The following is a 19,823-nucleotide window of genomic DNA, read 5'->3' as shown; positions in this document are numbered from 1 at the left end:
CTCCCACAGCCACTAGAGACGTGTCTGTGCCCGCCTGCCACACATCCACAGATTTCCTGCTCTGCATCTTTCCCCGAATGCACAAATAATACTAAATGATCTGTGGGAGTTGTTGCAGTGTCTTTTATTCCTCTTTCTCTCCTTGCAGGGACCTGGTGATCTTGGAGTGAGTGACCTGCCTCTGCTCCATGGATGAGTCCCGAAATGAAGACAATGCATAATGTCAGGCTAGTGAATGTTACTGCATTTACAAATCTTCACCCTTATAACCTCTTCCATTCCCCCTTTCCTCCAAAGAAATACACATTAACAAACTTACGCACACATGCTGTTCGGTGCAGCTAGGTCACAGGAAGTGGCATTGATGTAATTCCTTGTTGATGACTGAAATCTGTTGATAGCAGAGACATTAGCAAAGGTGATCAAAGCAGATTAGCTCAAGACACAGCAGGGGGATTGGTCGGACTCCCTGTCATTAACATTGGCTGTTATCTGGGAGTCGGCACGCTCCCTGGTCCTCACTGAGGGAATACAGGGTCAGCAATTAGCATGGAGTAGAAATGCTAATGCTCAACTTGAATCAACAGACCCCTGACAGCCTGCTACTATTTATTTACTGCTGAGGTTTCAAAGCCGTTATTAACCACTGACACAAACAGGTGAACTATGGCTCCGCTGAGCTTTGTGGGTAGTTGGTTGTGGGCACACAAGGTTACTTACAACATAACCAAGGAATAGCCTTTTGTCATGAAGCACATACTCTATAAAATAGGTTTAAGGCTGAAGCATAAAACATCACATGTATGACCTGGCCCTTCACGTGACACATTTTAACCTCAAGCATTACACATATTACAACCTGTGAGTGCTACATGAAGGTGAAAACGCACTATAAGTAGTATCGCTGAGAGCTTTACACACCCCACCCACCCACACCCGTCTCACAATGATAAAAAGAAGTACGAGCCATCACTCCTGAGGCTGGAAACTTGTTTGGTATTGAATTATCAGAGCAGAAGAGGCAAACAAGTGCCCTCAAGTCTTGCAGTGCTTGAGCTGGAAGAGGTATTTTGACAATTAGCCCCATGAATTTGTTTCCCTCGGCATCAAAACATGAGTGCTATCAATATTTGTTACACAATACACATGCACGTGCTGTTCCCAGACTGAGGCTACCCTATTTCCTAAACAACAATATTGTACCATCAGAGCAGAAATATGACAAATCTGCACTTTCACTATGAGTATAGGAATGGGATAGGAGAATGGCATAATTCAACTGGAAGTGTTGGTGCTGGTTTACTTCTAATGATTATTTTGTCTATGTAACAAGTGTGGAGTCTTATGTATTGGCAATCAGCATCACTTTACAATTTGGAAAGCCCAAAGGACAATATGTAGCCTACAATCCAAACATTATTTGCAATTAATATGATGTATACTTTAATATAAAATATGACAGTATGAAAAGAATGCAATGTATTAGCTCGGTGTGAGTATCAGTTAAATTGGCTAGTGATTAGAAGAAAGATTCAAGTCTCGCAACAACACAGCAGGGCACTTGTACACTTTTATGCCACAAAAAATATGAACCATAAATGAACTTAATAAATATGCACACTTACTTAACAATAGAAGAAAAATCAAATGAAATCATGGGTTACGAAGAATTGAGGCTAATTGTCAAACTTTTCAGCCAAATGTATAAACACACAACAAGCTTTTGTCTTTCTGTTATTCACTACAGCCTTGACCAAATGGCCAATAAATCCCCATGGGTTGTTGCAACAACAAATAGCAAAAAACTTATGAACAATATGAATAGAAACACAAATAATTGGGATTATATAAATAAGTGGCTCTCTGAATTGAATGTGATATATTTGATCTCAGAGAGAGATCATATATATCATATTCAATTCTATTACATAAATATTTCAATATATAAATAAACAAAACACTATAGCAGCTGTAAATTTGTGTGTGTGTGTGTGTGTGCGTGTGTATATATATATATATATATATATTAATATATGTGTGTGTGTGTGTGTGTGTGTGTGTGTGTGTGTGTATATATATATATATATTAATATATGTGTGTGTGTGTGTATGTGTATATATATATATATATATATTCACACACACACACACACACACACACACAAATTTACAGCTGCTATAGTGTTTTGTTTATTTATATATTGAAATATTTATGTAAAGAATTGAATGTGAAGATAATAACCCTTCACTGCAACATTCTCCCTTCTGATACCTTGGATATTTTCTAATGAAATGCCTTGAAGCTCTCCATGCACAATATAGCAGCACATTTCCACCACCCAGGTGTGGTACTGTGCAGCAGCTTTTCTAGAGATCTATACCAAAGACACCTACATCAGATGACCTCTAGTAATGTGACATAAATAGAATATTCATCCTTCAATCCATCAGTGAATTCATTCATTAGTCTACAGTTGGCATATGCATCATATTAAGAAGGACGACATGGATTTTCCTTCTTTTAAAAATATGGCACAGAATCTTCTTCACTACCACGGAATTAGCTTGAAGGGAAGTCAGTATTATGCAAGGCAGCCCATGAATCTGCTGGATTTAACGTATTCAGCCTCAGGCCCCATCATTGTAAAGAATATGAAGAAATGCATGCTCTACAGCTTTGATGGACACTTGTATAACTTGGATAACTGTTGAGTTACTGGGGGTTGTTCTCCTTCAGCCCCTGCGCCAAGCTAACATATTTTCCAGTGAATTTTGGACACAATTAAACTAGAACTATCGAACAAGATTACACCATGCTAGCGCCTCTGTGAGGGCAAAGGCAAAGAATGCTAAAATGCTCACAATGACAATGCTAGCTTGTTGTGTTAGCAGTTATAGTACTTAACATGTTCACCACTTTAGTTTAGCTGGTGGTGATCAATAATTAGTCATTATCTGTAAAGATAAGATGAAAAAAAAAAAGTCATGCCAATCCATTAAATAGCTGTTGAACCATATCTTTCTGGACCAAAGTGATGGACCAATCGACCAGTTGACTGACCTGAGCTGCCATCCCTAAAGACACTTAGCAAGAAAAATGTTCACCTTGAAATTTCAAAAACTAGCAAAAAAGGGAAAAACACTTACAAAATACTTATTTTGTGTTTGCTTCACCATAAGAATATCAGGACAACTTTGAGCAGACTGTTGAATGTAAGTGCTTTCACCTGACTGAATAAAGCTGCCGTCCCTTAGTACTGCTGCTTGGCCAGGAGATATATGAGCCCTCAGACAGTAGGCTAATGAACATGTAATTTGTTGCATAAAGGTTGAGCATTAAAATATGAAGGCATGTGGACTATTAAAATTAGTAATGATTCCAACTCTGAATTAATTTGAAATTTTAAACGCTAACGTAATGTTTCATTTCCCTCATTATTTTGTTCAAAACATGTTATTACATTTGTGCTTTGTTTTTCAATAAAAGCCAACTTGTTAACCTTGTCAGCTGTGTCCTGTTGGTTAAAGTGAGCAATGCTACAAATGTTGACAGAATTTTTTGGCATACTAAGGGACAAATGTTTCATTCCAAATGAGGTGTCCATTTGTTGATGTCAAATTTATTATTGAATATTAATTAAGCTGTCACTAATTTATGACCTGTTACATTCTCAAGGATGCAATTAAAAGGTAATTTCAGTATTTTTACAACTGGGCACTATTTTCACATATTTTGTTGTCAAAATAACTAATACAAAAAGTTTTGGAATCTGTGCAGTAGATGGAGTCCGGTGCAGTGGCTGCTACATCCTGTCAAAATTACGTCCACAAAAAAGCGCTTCTTTTTGCCACTAACACATTCCAACTGGTACAGCAGGGGTCTGATAATGAAACTGAGCTTTGTAACTCCATAGCAGACAATATACATTAAAATAGAAGCAATTTTAAAAATGGTAAACAGAAATAAACAATATTCAAAGACCATGGACTGCACTCGGGGAGCAGGCGTCGGCCGGACCATGGACTGGACTCGGGGAGTGGGCTCGGCTGGACCACCACCGGAGCTGATGTCAGTCGGACCCCTGACAGGGCACAAGGAACAGGAGTCGGCTGGACTACCACCGGAGCTGGTGTCGGTCGGTCCACGGACTAAGAATCAGCCTGGACAGGAACCACACCAGCAGCCCCGGGCAATACGGTCTCTTAAGGGTTAGCCAACTGAGGTGCTGTAGGGCTGGGCCGCAGAGACTCTGGTTCACAGTGGAGCTGGCTGGGCAGGAAGCAGGCAGGTGGCAAGCTGCTGGAGCGCTAGCAGGCCGGGAAACAAGACAAGATAGCCTCTTTATGACAGTCCTTGATGGCTTCTCTCTACATGGCTTTGAGCTCCACTAACTCACAAATCAAATCCACCAGTTCATCAGAAACAATGTCTGCTGGGTCCATTGTTGGTGAGGTTGTACTATCTGAAAGACTGAGTGCAACAGCCGACAAACTGAAGCGTGGACCCAAAATGCAGACACTAGCAGGGGTGGATAAGTTTGCTGGTTATATTAAATGATTACAGCAAGGTAGTCCAAACACAGGGGTAAGTCCAACAAAGGCAAGGCAATCCAAACACAAAGGAACAATCTGGAAATCCAGGGGTAAACAGAACACAAGGCAGAACACTCAACATTAGACTACAACGCAACAAAGACTCAACACAACTGAGGGCAATATATACTGGGATATACCACATAAACACAAGCAGGCAGGGTAATTAGTCATAGGTGCGAAACATGAGGAATCAAGGCAGACAGGAAAAAAGCTAGGCAAAAACACCAAACACCAAAATTACAAAATAAAACATGTAGTAAAGCTACTGACAATACACAAGGATATAAGTAACTAAACACAACAGAGAACAAAGAAGCAATGATCAACTAACAAAACCTCAACAAGAACACAGAGGCAACGAGTAAGACAGGAATGGACATTAACAAAATAACAGAAAAATACCACACTAGAACCAAAGTGCATGACACAATGTTCAATGGAGCAGTGCTGAGGATGAATTTGAGTTTAAGAGCCTGATAGCTTGGGGGGAAAAGCTGCTCTGCTGTCTGGTGGTGCGGCAGCTTAAAGTTTTATATCTCTTACCAGAAGGCAGAAAGATGAACAGGCTCTGGCAGTTTTGGGTACTGTTGTTTAGTATCCTTTGGGCTCTGCGTAGGCACCTCACCTCACCAATATCACTGATGTTTGGGAGATGGGTACCAATGATCTTCTGAGCAGTTTTACACACCTGGTCCTGGGCCATGCACATCCCATGCCAGTTTGTGATGTTTCCAGTCAGGATGCTTTCTATTGCTCCCACTTTAAAAGCTGAAAAAAAACTTGGCTCGGGAATTTGGCGTTTCTGAGCTTTCTTCACCAGCGTGGAGATGTGAGGCGACCATGTCAAGTTCTCTGTGATGATAACTCTGAAACTGTTCACCTTCTCCACCTCAGCTACACTGATTTAGACAGGAGTGTGTGTCTTTATCTCCTTTTTCCTGTCTTTTGTCCCTAAGATTCATGAGAGCCGTCCCTGTCAATTGATTAAATCCTGTCATCAAACAGCAGCAGGAACACTACACATGCTGTCCATCTACAGTCTTGTTTAAGTGGTGTGCTGCATGCTCTGCTTACATCCACCTCATACACTTAGATCTATCAAAATAAGCACACAAGATTTAGTCTTTTCCTGTCCACAACAAACTGGTCATTCTTCACACAGTTTTTATGTTTATACAATGCAAGTGTGATTACAGTTTTGCTTAAAGGAAGCAATGTCTCAAAAACAATTTGCAAGTACAAAAAACTGGCTTGCTGACACTCGAGTTTGCGATTAACATTGATTAGCATTTCACATCACTGTAGCAATATCTAGATGTCATAGTTTTCTAAATGGTGACGTCTGAAACTAGTCTTGTTATGGTGCACCTGTCAGTACTTGTATCATGAACTGGAAACCAAAGCTCTAGAGGTGAATCACAGTGGTTCATCATGACAGCAAACAGTAGAAGAAAAAGTCCTCAGCTGAAAAAGTAAAGATCCTCCCTAAAAGATTTTACCACTATAAAACATATTATAAACCATACATCTGTATGAGAGTTTTACAAAACAACAATTAGCATGATTGGCCCAACATCTTTGCAAGCCACCCTACACCCAAGCTCAAATATTGCCACATCTGCATCAAAAGCTTCACAATGTAGTGGAAAGGTGGAACAATGATGAGAAATGTAGATGTAGGGAGTCAGTCCCTGCTGATGAAAGGGGGAAAAATGGATAGTCAAAAACAAACTACCGCACACTGATATGACGAAAAAAATGTATGTTCCAAAAATGGAACGTACTGGTCACGTGACCTATACAGGGTCTACTTTAGCACACCTGTGAGTGTTGTTGTAATTTCACTGTGTGAGCCTGAAGAAGCAATGGGCTAAACGCGTTGCTCACAATAAATGTAGTAAAGTCATATCAGTGTGCGGTAGCTTGTTTTTGACTTTTCATAGCCTCATCCTGCTATCTACCAGCACCTGATTGTTGTTGCTGTGCTCGGGGAATTTCTTGTTTTATTGCCCACGGGGGGGGGGGGGGGGGGGGGGGGGGGGAATGGATATTAGCCAAATAACTCCCAGAATGCATTCCTGATCATAGATTGAGAACAGATTTTCCCTTTAAGATGTACCTCATAGCTCTGTTCAATAAATCTAAGCATTATCCTTAATTCCATTCTTTTGTTCAGTTCAGCTATGTGTTGAAGGGATCACTTGTATAGAGGCAGAACAAGCTTTCCACAGAGGCTGAAATTAGATTATACTTTATAAATCTATTTGCATCCCTATTTACTCTCCCACTGTAACTGTCTCCCAGGCAACTCACCTCCACTGCATAATACACCATATTCATATATATGGCCTGCACAGTTTACTGACATGATGTTAGCCTCTTAATGGTTGTCATTGCTGCTATAGGCTTACTATGCTCTATTGATTCCATGTCATGATATGTCTATGTATTGCTGTGCAACATTGCAGAGGGCTGTGACCCTGCTACAGTCTGTTTGCACATTGTCACTGCTGTTATCTTGTCTTTTTCTAAAGTGCTTCTATGCTCATATGCCACTTCATTGTAATGCTACTTGTTGCAATATTAAACCTAGTGTGTATTCTGTGTATAACAGAAAATGAAAATTAGTTAGAAACAAGTGAGCTTACCTTTGTAGCCTGGTCCTCATCTCTGCTTGAGGCTACTTTAGCCAATACTAGCACAACACACCTAAATCTCCAACCAAACTGTAGGCATTTTAGTTGTATTGTGGCTGATGTAGGCACCAGATTGGAAGAAGAATGCCTGGAATAAAATAGACGACATTTCTGGTTCTGATGCAATGATTTGTCCCATCTGTACAGTGGATACTCTCTGTGGCCCAGATTAGAAGAATAAATCCAATTATTAAACATTTAATATTGAATCATTATATACACGGCATTGTGTATGTTTAGACTTTTTGTCGCATCTCTACTGCAGACAGAGTTTACACAGGTCCCTTAATTGGTTTGGATTTCATGACAGGAAGTCTGCAACATAGTTAAGACAAGCTAGGAAATGACAAAGAACTACAAAAAGATCTTACCTATACTTTAATTTATCTCAAAAAAGTACATTTTAAAGTGACATTTGCATTGTCGAGTTGACATTCTAACAAACAAACATTAAAATAAAATGATAAATTAGGTGTACTTATATCTTACTAAATCAGTGAAGCTAAAACCAGTTATGTCAGATCTCTTCCCTAAAAGCTGCCAGTAGTCATTTTATATTTGACCCTACTATGCAATTTAATCTTTGTTATAGCTGACAAGAGAAAGGAAAGAAAGCCTTGATGTCTCATCCTCTGTTGTGTGGTTTTACTTGTTTGAAGTTTGAAGGTTTCTGGAAGGTACTGAGCTTGAAGGTATAGGCTGATAGATTGTACGAAGGGCAACACGGTCAATCAAAGGCCACCTTTCCTCTCTCAGCCCTTGCTTTGGGGTCTTCCTCACAGTAATTCTCTGATTTGACTTTGATGTGCCAATTTGTGCCTGATGAATAATTGTCTGGTTTGCTGATAACTTGTGGGAGTCAAGTGTATTCTGGTGGCACTCAATGCAAATGGGAGATATTTGGGTCCTTCAAATCACGACAGTAGCCCCTCTAAATTTGCCTCCCCGTTCCGTGAGTAAACTGACCAATTAGCTGTGTTTGAAGAAGCCATTTTTGATTAGCGCAATCAGTAAACAGCAAGGCCTCTCCATGATTGTCCCCCTGATTAGATGAGTTGTCACTTGAGAAGTTGTTGGAGATTTTAATTTATGGCCTTATATTGCTGGAAAGTATGCTAATTATCTAATCCATTCTCCACAGTTCAGCAGTTGGATTCAAATTCATCCATACTGTCAATGCCGATGACCTCATTTTTCCTCATAAAGTTTCTAAGTAGCCTCTGAATTGACTGAATCAAGCAAATTGGAAAGCCACCATTTGGGCGTAGGTGGACAGCACTGATGTCAGTGGTGATGACATCAATATGAAGATAGAAGACTGTGCAAGCAACATATTGCATAAAAAATTAAAGGTACTTTCTAACAGATTTTTTGGTTTATCTCATTTACACATGGTTATATTTACATCCTGTCAGCGCTGGCAACAGGCTCACTACTCATAATTCTGATCAGAGAATAATCTGCATAAGAAAAAGCATCTTATTATTCACACCCATCTTTGAGTGTCTGTGCATTAGATTCTAATTAACACTATACACCAGTCAATTACTAAAGGTCTGAAATAAGTGATACATTAAGGCGCTTCTTATGCAACAAAATCGCCAGCTCTGTAATTCGGTAAATACATTAAGTAAGTAATTATAGCATTTGAATGACATAGCATTCTGAGAGGAATAGGAAATAGGAAATCTAGCATAATGTAGTACCGCACACTTTAACAAACTTGAAAATGTATAGGAGGTGACGGAAAAACAAGTTCTTGCACACATTTTTCACAACATATTTCTTCTTTATTCAAGACATTGTTAAAGTGATGGTCTGTTATATTTGTCAGAGTTTGAATCCACATCGAGTGAAAATAAAAAAGAATTATTTATTATAAAAATTGATTGCTTGACATAGAACACATGCTATCCAACGTGATGAGTTTAAAAAGACTGGCATAAAGTATAATATTCACTTGTGTGTAGAAGCATAGTAGAGTACATAGTGAGGCCACACAAATAACAAAAAAAACAGCAAGGATTTCCTAATGGGCCAAGTCATCATCACTGACAGAATCATCCAGAACTTAAATAAGTAAAAATATGCAACTAATAAAGCAGCTGGTGATGTCGCTCTACTTGTGTAGTATAGTCCATTAGTGGGATTGTCTCATTAAGTAGTGTTTTTTTTTTCAAATAATAGTTTTTGTATACTCTTTACTAGTGTATTACTAATTTCTAGTTATTCCATTAATACAATAACATTTAAACTTGTTTACCTCATCATTTTCTTTTAGTATGATGTGACTGATGATGGAAGAGAGCTAAGACAGTAATACATTTGCCTCACTCAGCATCACTGACATTTCTGCAATATCTTGAATCACTTGTTGAGGAGGTAAGAAATTCACCCATAACACCTATGTAAGCTTTACTTTAAAGTTACATTGTGTAATATTATCCAGGGTACACCTGTAGCCCATTGCAGATTGCAGCGTATTGACCACCAAATCCCCAAATGATGCCTTAATCAATACAGCAGACAGAGTAAGTAGACAGGGGAAGGGTGTGTGTGTGACACAAAGCCAGGATTAGGCCTGATTAGGGCAGTTTTAACATGTCCTGCTGATTAGGGGCCAGTGGATCTGACCGCTAATTAGCTGTGAAGTGTGGCTGGCCGCACAGACAGGACAGCGGCAGGAGGAGGGGTTGGCCCAAACTTACCCCCTCCCTCTAACTGTTCCTCCCTCCCTCCCTTGTCCACTCAGCACCCCCACAAAAGGATCTGGTGCTCTTTGATTGGGTGTGCTGCATTGTGAAGACGGGAGTTGAAAAAGAGTCCCATTTCCCTTTTGCTGTGTGACTACCCCCTGCAGGGTGAAGTCAATGTACCCTTTCTGTGCCTTCGTATGACCAGCTGGCTACAGCGGGGCAAATAAACACTCGAGATCCACTGGCCAGTATGACTCGCATCTGAAACAGAGCCTTTGTCCCATGTGGATTGTGTCCTAATTGGTGTTCCTGAGACAAATTCTCAGTGTGGTTGTTATTTGCACTGATGAGGTTTTAACAGACAGATAATACACAGAAGATACACGTTACAAGTCATTAACAGATTAATATTAGCCTGCAGGAACAAAAGAGAGAGACTACACTTGCTTTTTCAACATTGACAATAATGTAGATACCAATAGCTGAAAAGAACAAAAATCCAAATGTTATCATTTGTCATTTTCTTGAAATATATCACTTTTTTATAAGCTGAATACAATATCTCACTTTGAAACCAAACTAGTACGACATTTTAGAGCCCAATCTCACCAGAAATGGACAGCTATTTGTGTGAAAAGAAATGTCACATTTTGGCCTGTACTATACAAGAAACATGGACTTTATGGACCTGATACTTTTGGCTTATATGCCCTTAAAATTGTCTTTGTGTGACCCCTTGTTATAAGTTTATGTCAGTCAACAGGGTGATTTTCCGACTCTCCTTTATTTCACAAGGAAAAAGCAATGATTAGAGAATCCAGAAAAAATAAACAGTTACAAACAAATATATTTTGGATTCTCTCCTAGACCAGTAATTGTCTCCCCTCACCCCTCAGATTTATTGTGCAACCCCTTTGCGGTCAGGTTGGGAACCACTGCTTTTAAGTGGAAACTTTATCCTATAGTTATCCAAAATTCCTTAACCTAACCTTAAACCACCCAACATGAACCAAACTTCACAGTAATAATCCAAAACATAAAGCCATCACTTTTTGCTGAGCATTTTTGTTTATCATTGAAAATTTACAAACTGGAGTTACGAGCTATGAAATTACATTGATGTCACTTATACCTGAAGTAATTTGTGTATTTCCAGAAGTTGAAGGGAATTCTACTGTGTACCCACATTTCCCTACCCCGCCTCCACCCTGAAATCCTCTGACCATAGCAACTCAAGAGGAAGAGAGGAGAGAGTAAAAGGAACATGGGATTTGGGGCGTAATCCTGTTTGTCCTCGGGGTCACATGCCCTACAGAGTTGAGATTGTCAGCTACAATCTGGAAGTTTATTCGAGGGACAAACAGCAGTCTAATTGTAATTCCCTGGAGAGCAGTCAGTGTCTCCAGCTGAATGCTGGAGAGGAGACAGGTTGCTGCAAGATGATAATTGAAAAGAAAGTGGGTGGTCCTCTTTGGTCCTCGTGGCCCTCTGGGACAGTTATTTTAAGACTCCTGCATGTTTTAGAGGGGGCAGATTATAGAATGTTATATTTGAAGAAATGATTATGTCCTTCTGGGCTTAATTTGACAGACGTAGCTATTGAGTGGTTGCTGTTTCTGTTGTCTTTTGCCATTCATGTCAATTTGCGTGTGTGTGTTTTTGACTTTTTGCTGTGGATCATTGCCCCACACTTAATAGTTCTGACAGCATTTTTCATTTTTTATTTTTTTTAATAAACATGTTTAAAGCCTTGTCCTTGAATTTTTCAGAGCATTTTATTTTACTTTGTATGATTTCTGACTCCCATGTGTGTTTGTGTGTGTGCACATCTATTCATCTCAAATTAAAATGCACAACTGTGTGTATCTAAATTCATAGACTGTGTATTGAGATTCAATTGTGACTATGAAAAGAAATGAAACAATAAAACGAACACACTTACTGGCACACACACACACATAGATAACTATGCCCTAGCCAGCACACACTGATCTTATCCATTGCCTACCTTCATTGAACTGCTCTTCAGCCCTGGCCCTATTAACCAGTAATCCGCAGACTGGCAGCTGGCCATTACTGTGGCAACGGTGAGCTGAGACAAAACTGCTTGATGGTTCAAAAGTAAAGACAAGTATTGTGAAGGACAGAGATGAACTCTTTTGTCCTGTAAATGTTTCGGTTCATATTTCTGAACACAAAAACTCACTTTCTTACTCATTTTTTCACTTGAACTCTTTACATATTTGGAGGTGACGATTAAAGGTTTTTATGCTGATTGATTTTCTTTTTTGTCATTCTGAGGCAATTGAAACCCATTCCAAGGATTATATCATATCATTATATCATGAATAGCCCTGTCAATATAACAGACAAGAGCATTTTGAATGGCTTACAAATCTCTTAAAGAAGCTTGTCCTTCATGTCATGAAAACATTGGTTTGGATGTTTACAGTCATTTGTGTGAGGTAAATCTGTCTCTTTTTACTTCACTGTTTTTGATAGTGGATGTCTAAGGTCAGATTTATACACTCTATGGAATAACATGCATTTTAGATCAAGAACTTTCATCTTTATGGTGACAAAAGTATGTCAGACATTTTTGTATGAAAGCACATTCTTTTGGAAATCCTGAAAATTAAAGTAATCATAATACATGAAATTTCTTCTGGCAATATTGTGTTTATGTTGATATTATTGTTATCGCTTAGTCTGTCCTCACATTTAGTTTGTGTTCCTTTACGGAGGCTCTGACTCATTGCAGTTCTGCAAGTGTAAAATGGCAAAACATCTAAATTGCACCAACGTACTGTGTGAGACACTGAAATTGTACAGAGGCCTACTGGTGCATTTTTAGCAGCCTTTGTCATTTATACAAGAAGGAAAGGCATATATGAAGAATTTAAAAAGAGAGCGATCAGAATGTGTGTAAATGTTTCATTTTGCCTTCAAATGTAGTGATTTCAAAGGAAGTATGCACATTGTTTAAGTGCAATGTGCTTAATGTCACAGCCTTTCGCCCATGTCTCATTACGTTATTACACAGTAAAGCAGGTCTTTCTCGAAACTCTCCTGTCTTGGAGTCTGTGCACAGTGGCACCTCAGTAGGGGCTCCACGGCCGTAATAGATTTTTGAATTGGCTAAACAAATTTTCTTAAAGAAGAGTTTGTGGGACTTAATGAGGCATAACTAATGGAGGTCCCACAATCATCAGTACCATGCTGGAAGCACCATGGCAGGACAGAGCTGCCATTGATTCTTGCTTCAAACCTCTTGAGTTCCTAATCAGCTTCTTTGGTTGTGCGTTTCAGGCCTGACAAACCTATTGTTGTCCTGTGTCACTGGAGGTCAGTAGTTATTAGTGGCAACTGAAAACAGTTTCTCTAACTACTTATGAGCGAATTGAATAACATGCATAGGGGGACTTGGAGGGGGGATTACTGGCAGCACAGCGAGTCCGGCCGGCGCAGGAGAGAATGTGACATGGTTTTCTAATAAGGGATGCTGCCCCCACCACACACACACACTCCTAACCTGGTCCTCCATCCTTCATCCTCTGCACCCCCCACCCCACTCTACAGACATTTGTGAATAGTCTTCAAAAGGTTGCTTTGGCCCTGCAATCCCTGGTATTGCTAAAATGGTATTCATAGTAAGCAATGGAATTAGCCAGTGCAAGTCCTGGAATAGCATATAATTGTGTGTGTGCATGTGTGTCTGTATGTGCATTTGAGTTCATGTTATCGTCAAACCAAAGGCAACGGTAAAAATGTGGTTTCATGTATTTAATTTCATGGAAATCTATTAGAGTGAGAATTGCTTTCAGAGTCCTATGACCTTCTTGAAATGTTTTTTTTTCACTCTGTAGGAAGATGATTATTTGCAGGCTATTTTTTCCATTTGAAAATGACTGGAATTAGGGAACTTCTTGCTCCCTGGGGCAGGCACAGATTTGTCACAGAAAAGAGAAAGATTGTCTCTCCTTGGCAGAATACCAGGGCAATACACTAATTAAAATTGCGCTCTGTGTCTCTGAGAGCTTGCCAATTCAATGCATTCATTCGCATGGTGAAATGAAAAGCGGACCTCTCCTCTCCTAGTCATTTCACATGGGGCAAGATTTGGGGACTCTGGGGAAGGAAGAAGAGAGGAGGTGGTGGAACTTGTGGAGGAAAAAAACAACAACTTTGGATATCACTACATGCTTAATATATGCTAATGATGTCTGTATATATTATATACATGTATATATTATATATATGCATTTAGTTAGGATACAAAAAATCAATAATATAAAACCTTCTCTGCAAAGTAGAGCCACATCCTTCCATACCTGTGTCTTCAACAAAAATCTTACCCACCATGTTCCACTCAGAAACTAGGCCAGCTTTTAGCTTTCTGTAATTGCCAACAACACAAAACAATTTCCCCTCCTGTTATACTGGCAAAACTAAAAAATAGTGTACTGTGACGTATGATTATGGTTATATGTTTGGCCTATGTTTCCGTGTAAACTATACAGCCAATAATGTTAAGCCCTTGCCAATTAGCGCTCTCTAGGTTGCTAGGTCGCCATGGTCAATTGAGGAACACATCAATAGGACTTGAAAAGGTTTCTCTGCGATCAGACCTTCTGACATATTAAGTATAATGGGGAGGAAGGGAGTTGGGGGGGGGGGGGGGGGGGGGGGGGGGGGGGGGGGGGGGGGGGGGGGGGGGGGGGGGGGGGGTTGCAGAGACTGAAGCAAGGCTTCACATTATGCAGTGCAATCTGCAATTACCTGAGAAGAATAGTCAAAAAATTCTTTACATCGGTGAAATACATTATCCTCTGCTGCTGCTCTAGGAATACATGGCATTGAGGTAGTGATAGACCCCTTCAAGCTCTGACAAAAATATCTGCTTTGTGTAAGAGAGGCAATTTTTTTTATCATGTACGACTTATTTAGTTGCTTTGTTTGTGTTTGTGAATGTGAGCTGCATGTGCATGCACATGAGCATATATGCATCTAATTATATGCATGCATGAGCACGTGCATGTGAGTGTGGATGTAGTTAACACAGACAACCTTTAAACTGGTTCTGCGACTACATAAAAGGACGTAACACCACACAGTACACCAAACTTTTCAGGTAGAAATGATGATGCCAGCACCAATTACAGTACCCAGCCTGTCTCATATATCTTTACAAAGAGAGGTACCCCCCAATAAACTGAGAGAAGCAACAGGCACAATAGCAAGTGATTACCAAGCATAGCCTATTAGTGCACCATAACTATGGCTATTGAAAAGAGAAAAGAATGGCTTCACCTCCACTTTCATTTCATGTGGTACACTATCAGAACCTTTGTTGACAGCTCATTCATGCCCTCAATTTAGAGACAAAATCTATCAACATCTTGCAGCATCAAAGTGTATATTGTGGAATGCATTTCTCTTTTTAATGCTCTTATCAAACTCCCTTCTGATGGAGTTGCAGCACCCAATTCCGAATGTCAGGTGCATATTGGCTCTGATACTTCCTTCGAGTGTAGGGATGATAGCACATATACATACAGCTGCCAGGTATGTGAAGGGGTTGGAAATGGGGGCTCTCCAAGGTCTCCATTGAGACACACTGATAGCCATCATCATCATCACAGGGTGTCATCAACAAGGGGATTGAGAAGTAATTTTCAAACATGTTTAAATGACCACAGGAAATGAAATGTTAGATCCTATTATCAGCCACTGCTGGTGTAAAAAAGGTTTTGGAGGACAGAAGCAAAAGGGGGACCGACTCTGATGCTAAGTGATGACCTTAAACACTTTGGAGTTTGTTTGCACAAATCATTCATCTTCTAAAGAGATTGATCAGAGTGAAGCCTGTGTATGTGTGTGTGTGTGTGTGTGTCTCTGTGTGTGTGTGTCTGTGTGTGTGTGTGTGTGTGTGTGTGTGTGTGTGTGTGAATGACAAAAAAGTGTGACAAAGTGCTGCTGGGTATTTTGCTTAGTGTTTCAATGCATGAGGTAGAAAAAACGATATAACTATCATTTAAAATCAAAATAACAGTAAATACATAATCATTTGCAGTATTTTTTATTAACTTTGGGGACATTCTTTGGAAGCCTTAATACGTTAATTAGGTTTGTGACATATTTTGTCAAACAATAATTGGATCGGGAATTATTACAAGAAATAGGTTTAAAACAAAGAAGATTTGACTTTCAAGTTCAGATTTTTAAGGATTAGACATGTTGCAGTTCATTTGGATGATAGTAGCATGTTCTTATTTTAATATCACTAACAGTGCGCTAATACTAAATATTAATACACGAAACACGTAACTGACTCCCATACAGTTTCACTTACGTTAAAATTCAGTTTTAGCGAAAAGCGAAGAATTTGCGTTAAATGTTAAGGAGTTCAAAGTTACATTAAGAAAGCTTATTTGTTGTTCTGTTTATTTATTTTAAAGTGATATTAGAAACCTTTATTTTGATAAATTTAGCAAACCGACTGAGCCCTGTGCATAATAATAATAATAATAATAATAATAATAATAATAATAATAATAATAATATTAATGTACCCTATAATTAGATAGTAATTACATTTAATGTAGCATAATAACTATGCGAAGGATGTACTGTAATATATTCGTTCTTACAGTAATTATTAGTCATTGTGTATTTTATGGAACCTCGCATTCACAATGAAATTGACCAATTACCTTGCGGCAAAACGAAGGTCTGGGCCTATTAAACACAGTGAGATCAACATGTTTGAAGAGTGTAAAAAAAAGAATTATTGCCCTACGTATATGTGAATGCATAAATTCACGTCATTATTAAACCTGCTGGAAAGTGTCAGTGATTTTTTGAGGGTGATTTCCCGGTCCTAGAGTCTTGCAGACATCCTCCATGAAAGGCAGCCCTCCAAAATGTCACATGAACAATGCTGGCTCCCTCATCGACCTTGCTTTCCAGCTCAATTTGGTCTCAATCACAACATAATGAAAATGCACTCCAAAACAGATTCCTTTTAAAAAATTACTTCTTCAGGAATAGCTCTCACACTTCAAGTTATTTATTGTTAACGTTCACTTGGTTTTGAAACATATACAGCAGCCATCACGCATTTGTTCCTTTTTAACTTACAAAAGAATAAAGAAAACATAAAAGTGGACGCAATAACGATTATTATACAGTTAAACGCATTCTTGTGTGTTAGCCAAATATACAAGTCCCTACTTTATTTAATAAGTCTAAATGAATACATTAGTTTACAATATTAATATGATAAAATACCAGGTTATCACCGCAAATAAGGAGTGGTGGCTAGTGTACTTCAAACCTGATCCCACCTCTCCCCCCAGTTCGCACTCAAGTGAAGCAGCATTCCTTTTTGTTTCAACAACATAGACTACGCTTAAAACATCATGATGAAGGTCCAAAACATGGATTAGAAAAGGTCCAAAAACGAAATAATTGCTTTCAAGGGCAGCCATTTCTGTAATGTTCAAAAATAGACTCCCCTCTTAGAGATGTCAAGAAAATGTGCCCTGATCAGCTGGTGCGCCTCTGTGCGCTTTGTCCCTCCAACACCAAAGGGCCCCGCAATTTCAGCATATATGTATATATATATATATATATATATATATATATATATATATATATATATATATATATATATTGCTCTTGCATGGGCTCATCCGCAGGTTCACATAGAAAAAGTTGAAAAGTGACAGTATTGTAGTAAGTCCTACCACGTTCTGCCGTAGAGGAGGTTTGAGCTGACCATGTTACTGGTGTAATCTACAGCAGATGTGTCTATCTGGGCCATGTTGAGCTGGCTGTGCAGTGAGGGGGGGCTGGGCGACATCTCCTCCAGCTCCAAAGCGTTCACCTGCTGCTGGCTTTGATGCTGGCTGAGGCTGCTGGTCGAGGATGCGAGCACAACTCCGGCTCCGTTCTGTTGTTGGCTTTGTTGTTGGCTCTGTTGTACCTGTTGCTGGTTCGGCGTCGGCGTGTTAGAGCCGTTCTGGCACGGTTTACCGTCCTTCACCAGAACTGGCACGGCAACGCGCCTCGGGGACTGCGCCTGCTGTTGGCACAGGTTACCGTCCTGTTGCTGCTGCTGCTGCAGCTGCTGCGCTGCCTTGTCCTTGGCCTGGCGCTTCATCTTGTACCGGTGGTTCTGAAACCAGATCTTCACCTGGGTCGGTGTCAGGTGAATCATGCTGGCCAGGTGCTCTCTCTCAGGCGCTGACAGGTATTTCTGCTGCTTAAACCTCCTCTCCAGCTCGTAGACCTGAGCCTGCGAAAACAGGACGCGCCGTTTCCTCCTGGGCGCAGCGTGGAGAGCTGGCATGGATTTGGTGGCGTCCGCCATTCCGGTGAGACCCCCCATGCCGGTCATGTTCATACCTGTGGAAGGTCCCATGAATCTAGAAACTTAAAAATATACATACATATACGTGCGTTCAATAAACAGAAGAGGAGAACACTGTTTCGCCTGAAGTAGTCTTTATTGATTAGTGGCTGTATTATGCGTTCATTACTGAAGTTAGAAAGCATCAGCTTAAAAAAACATATTTCAAAATAATAATAATAATAATAATAATAATAATAATAATAATAATAATAATAATAATAATGAAACATATCCAGATCTTGCTTCTAAATATTGGCTTATGCCAAAGATAAAAAAGTCAAGCCAGACTTGAAAAAATGATCTCCTTTTCAGTTTAACCGTCATAAATGGTCAGTTTAAATTACATTATTTGCATTAACTGTTTATCATTACCCCCAAAATATAAATTCTATATTTTTAAAAAGTGATACATATTATATATTATGTCAATGTCAATTTAATATTTTTATTTAGGATGAAATAAATTCAGAAAAGAGTATATAAATGGAGTAAATAACTTACTTGTGGAGTATCTTGGATCAGGGTTGGCGCTGTACCACCCTGTTGCTGCTGCACTATTCCGCATGCTTTCCTGGTACGACGGGAGGTCTCCCATGTTGCCAATGCTTCCATTGCAGTATCCCCCCATTGCGCTGTGGGAGAACTGGGAGACGGTATGCGGCATGTGGTAAGTGGTGGCCACGGTGGCGTTATGGCCCATGGAGTGCTGTTGCATGCCGGTCTGAGACACCTGAGGCTGTCGGTAGGCTCCCAGTGGAGAGGTTAGGTTCCCTGCGCCGTCCATGCCACCAAACTTCTTGTAGGTCTCCTCGATTGGACTCAAAATATCTGTCACTGAAAAAGGCGTTGTGTGCTTTGGGCTCAACGACATGATTCAGAAAGCAGGTAGATTTTTGTGTTTGAGCAGATCAACCGTGTTGTTGTATCGGCTCTCTCCTTGGTGGATGTCTACGTAAGAGAGTGCTTGTAGTGCGCCTGAGATCCTATTGATCGCCTTGGAGAAGGAGGCGAGCCCAGGGCGCTCTTAGCCCGGGTTTATTGGAGCCAGGAGCCAGGTTTACGACAAACACAGGGGGCGGAGCAAAACTCCTAAACCAGCAAACAATAGTCATTGACATTTTAGGGAAATAATTCATGAAAATGCACTTTTCTTTATAGTAACTTGCATACATGAATAAAACGACGCCACATATTTATGATTAAGTCCTTTGTGATAACTATATACAGGTGTGAATACACCGTTTTGTTCTGCACATCAGCTGTTCTGACCACATATGACTATTTTGCGTCAGTAGGGAATTCCACTCTTTCTAGAAACTTTGAGAGCACTTTGAACAGACATAAGGGCCACCGAGTATCATCAAAGAGGCACAATGAAGTTGTATGACCAGCTCATTTATGCTTCTTAAGCATCATTTT

General features: G+C 39.8%; 1 protein-coding gene across 2 annotated transcripts; it reads right to left on the bottom strand.

The window, feature by feature from the left end:
* Positions 1-17,732: 17,732 nt before the first annotated feature.
* On the bottom strand, positions 17,733-19,275 carry nkx2.4a (NK2 homeobox 4a). Of its 2 annotated transcripts, XM_046063096.1 has the most exons (3): positions 18,906-19,275; positions 17,976-18,424; positions 17,733-17,894 (listed from the first exon to the last, which is right to left on the bottom strand). In XM_046063096.1, the coding sequence occupies exons 1-3, from the start codon at positions 19,273-19,275 to the stop codon at positions 17,733-17,735; spliced, it is 981 nt and encodes a 326-aa protein (XP_045919052.1). The 2 variants fall into 2 exon arrangements, with proteins under 2 accessions (XP_045919052.1, XP_045919051.1); XM_046063095.1 differs by having other exon boundaries at positions 17,733-18,424.
* Positions 19,276-19,823: the final 548 nt, after the last annotated feature.

Source organism: Micropterus dolomieu, linkage group LG11 (genome assembly GCF_021292245.1).
Source record: "Micropterus dolomieu isolate WLL.071019.BEF.003 ecotype Adirondacks linkage group LG11, ASM2129224v1, whole genome shotgun sequence".
In the NCBI taxonomy this organism is placed as follows: Eukaryota; Metazoa; Chordata; class Actinopteri; order Centrarchiformes; family Centrarchidae; genus Micropterus; species Micropterus dolomieu.
This window is presented reverse-complemented; position numbering and strand designations above follow the sequence as displayed.

What these genes read in the sequence shown, in the direction of transcription:
- nkx2.4a (XM_046063095.1), bottom strand. Translation starts at nt 19,275, where the DNA reads ATGTCGTTGAGCCCAAAGCACACAACGCCTTTTTCAGTGACAGATATT. An exon ending in TGATCCAAGATACTCCACAA is followed by an intron (nt 18,425 to 18,905) that starts GTAAGTTATTTA and finishes TATATTTTTAAG; the next exon opens with TTTCTAGATTCATGGGACCT.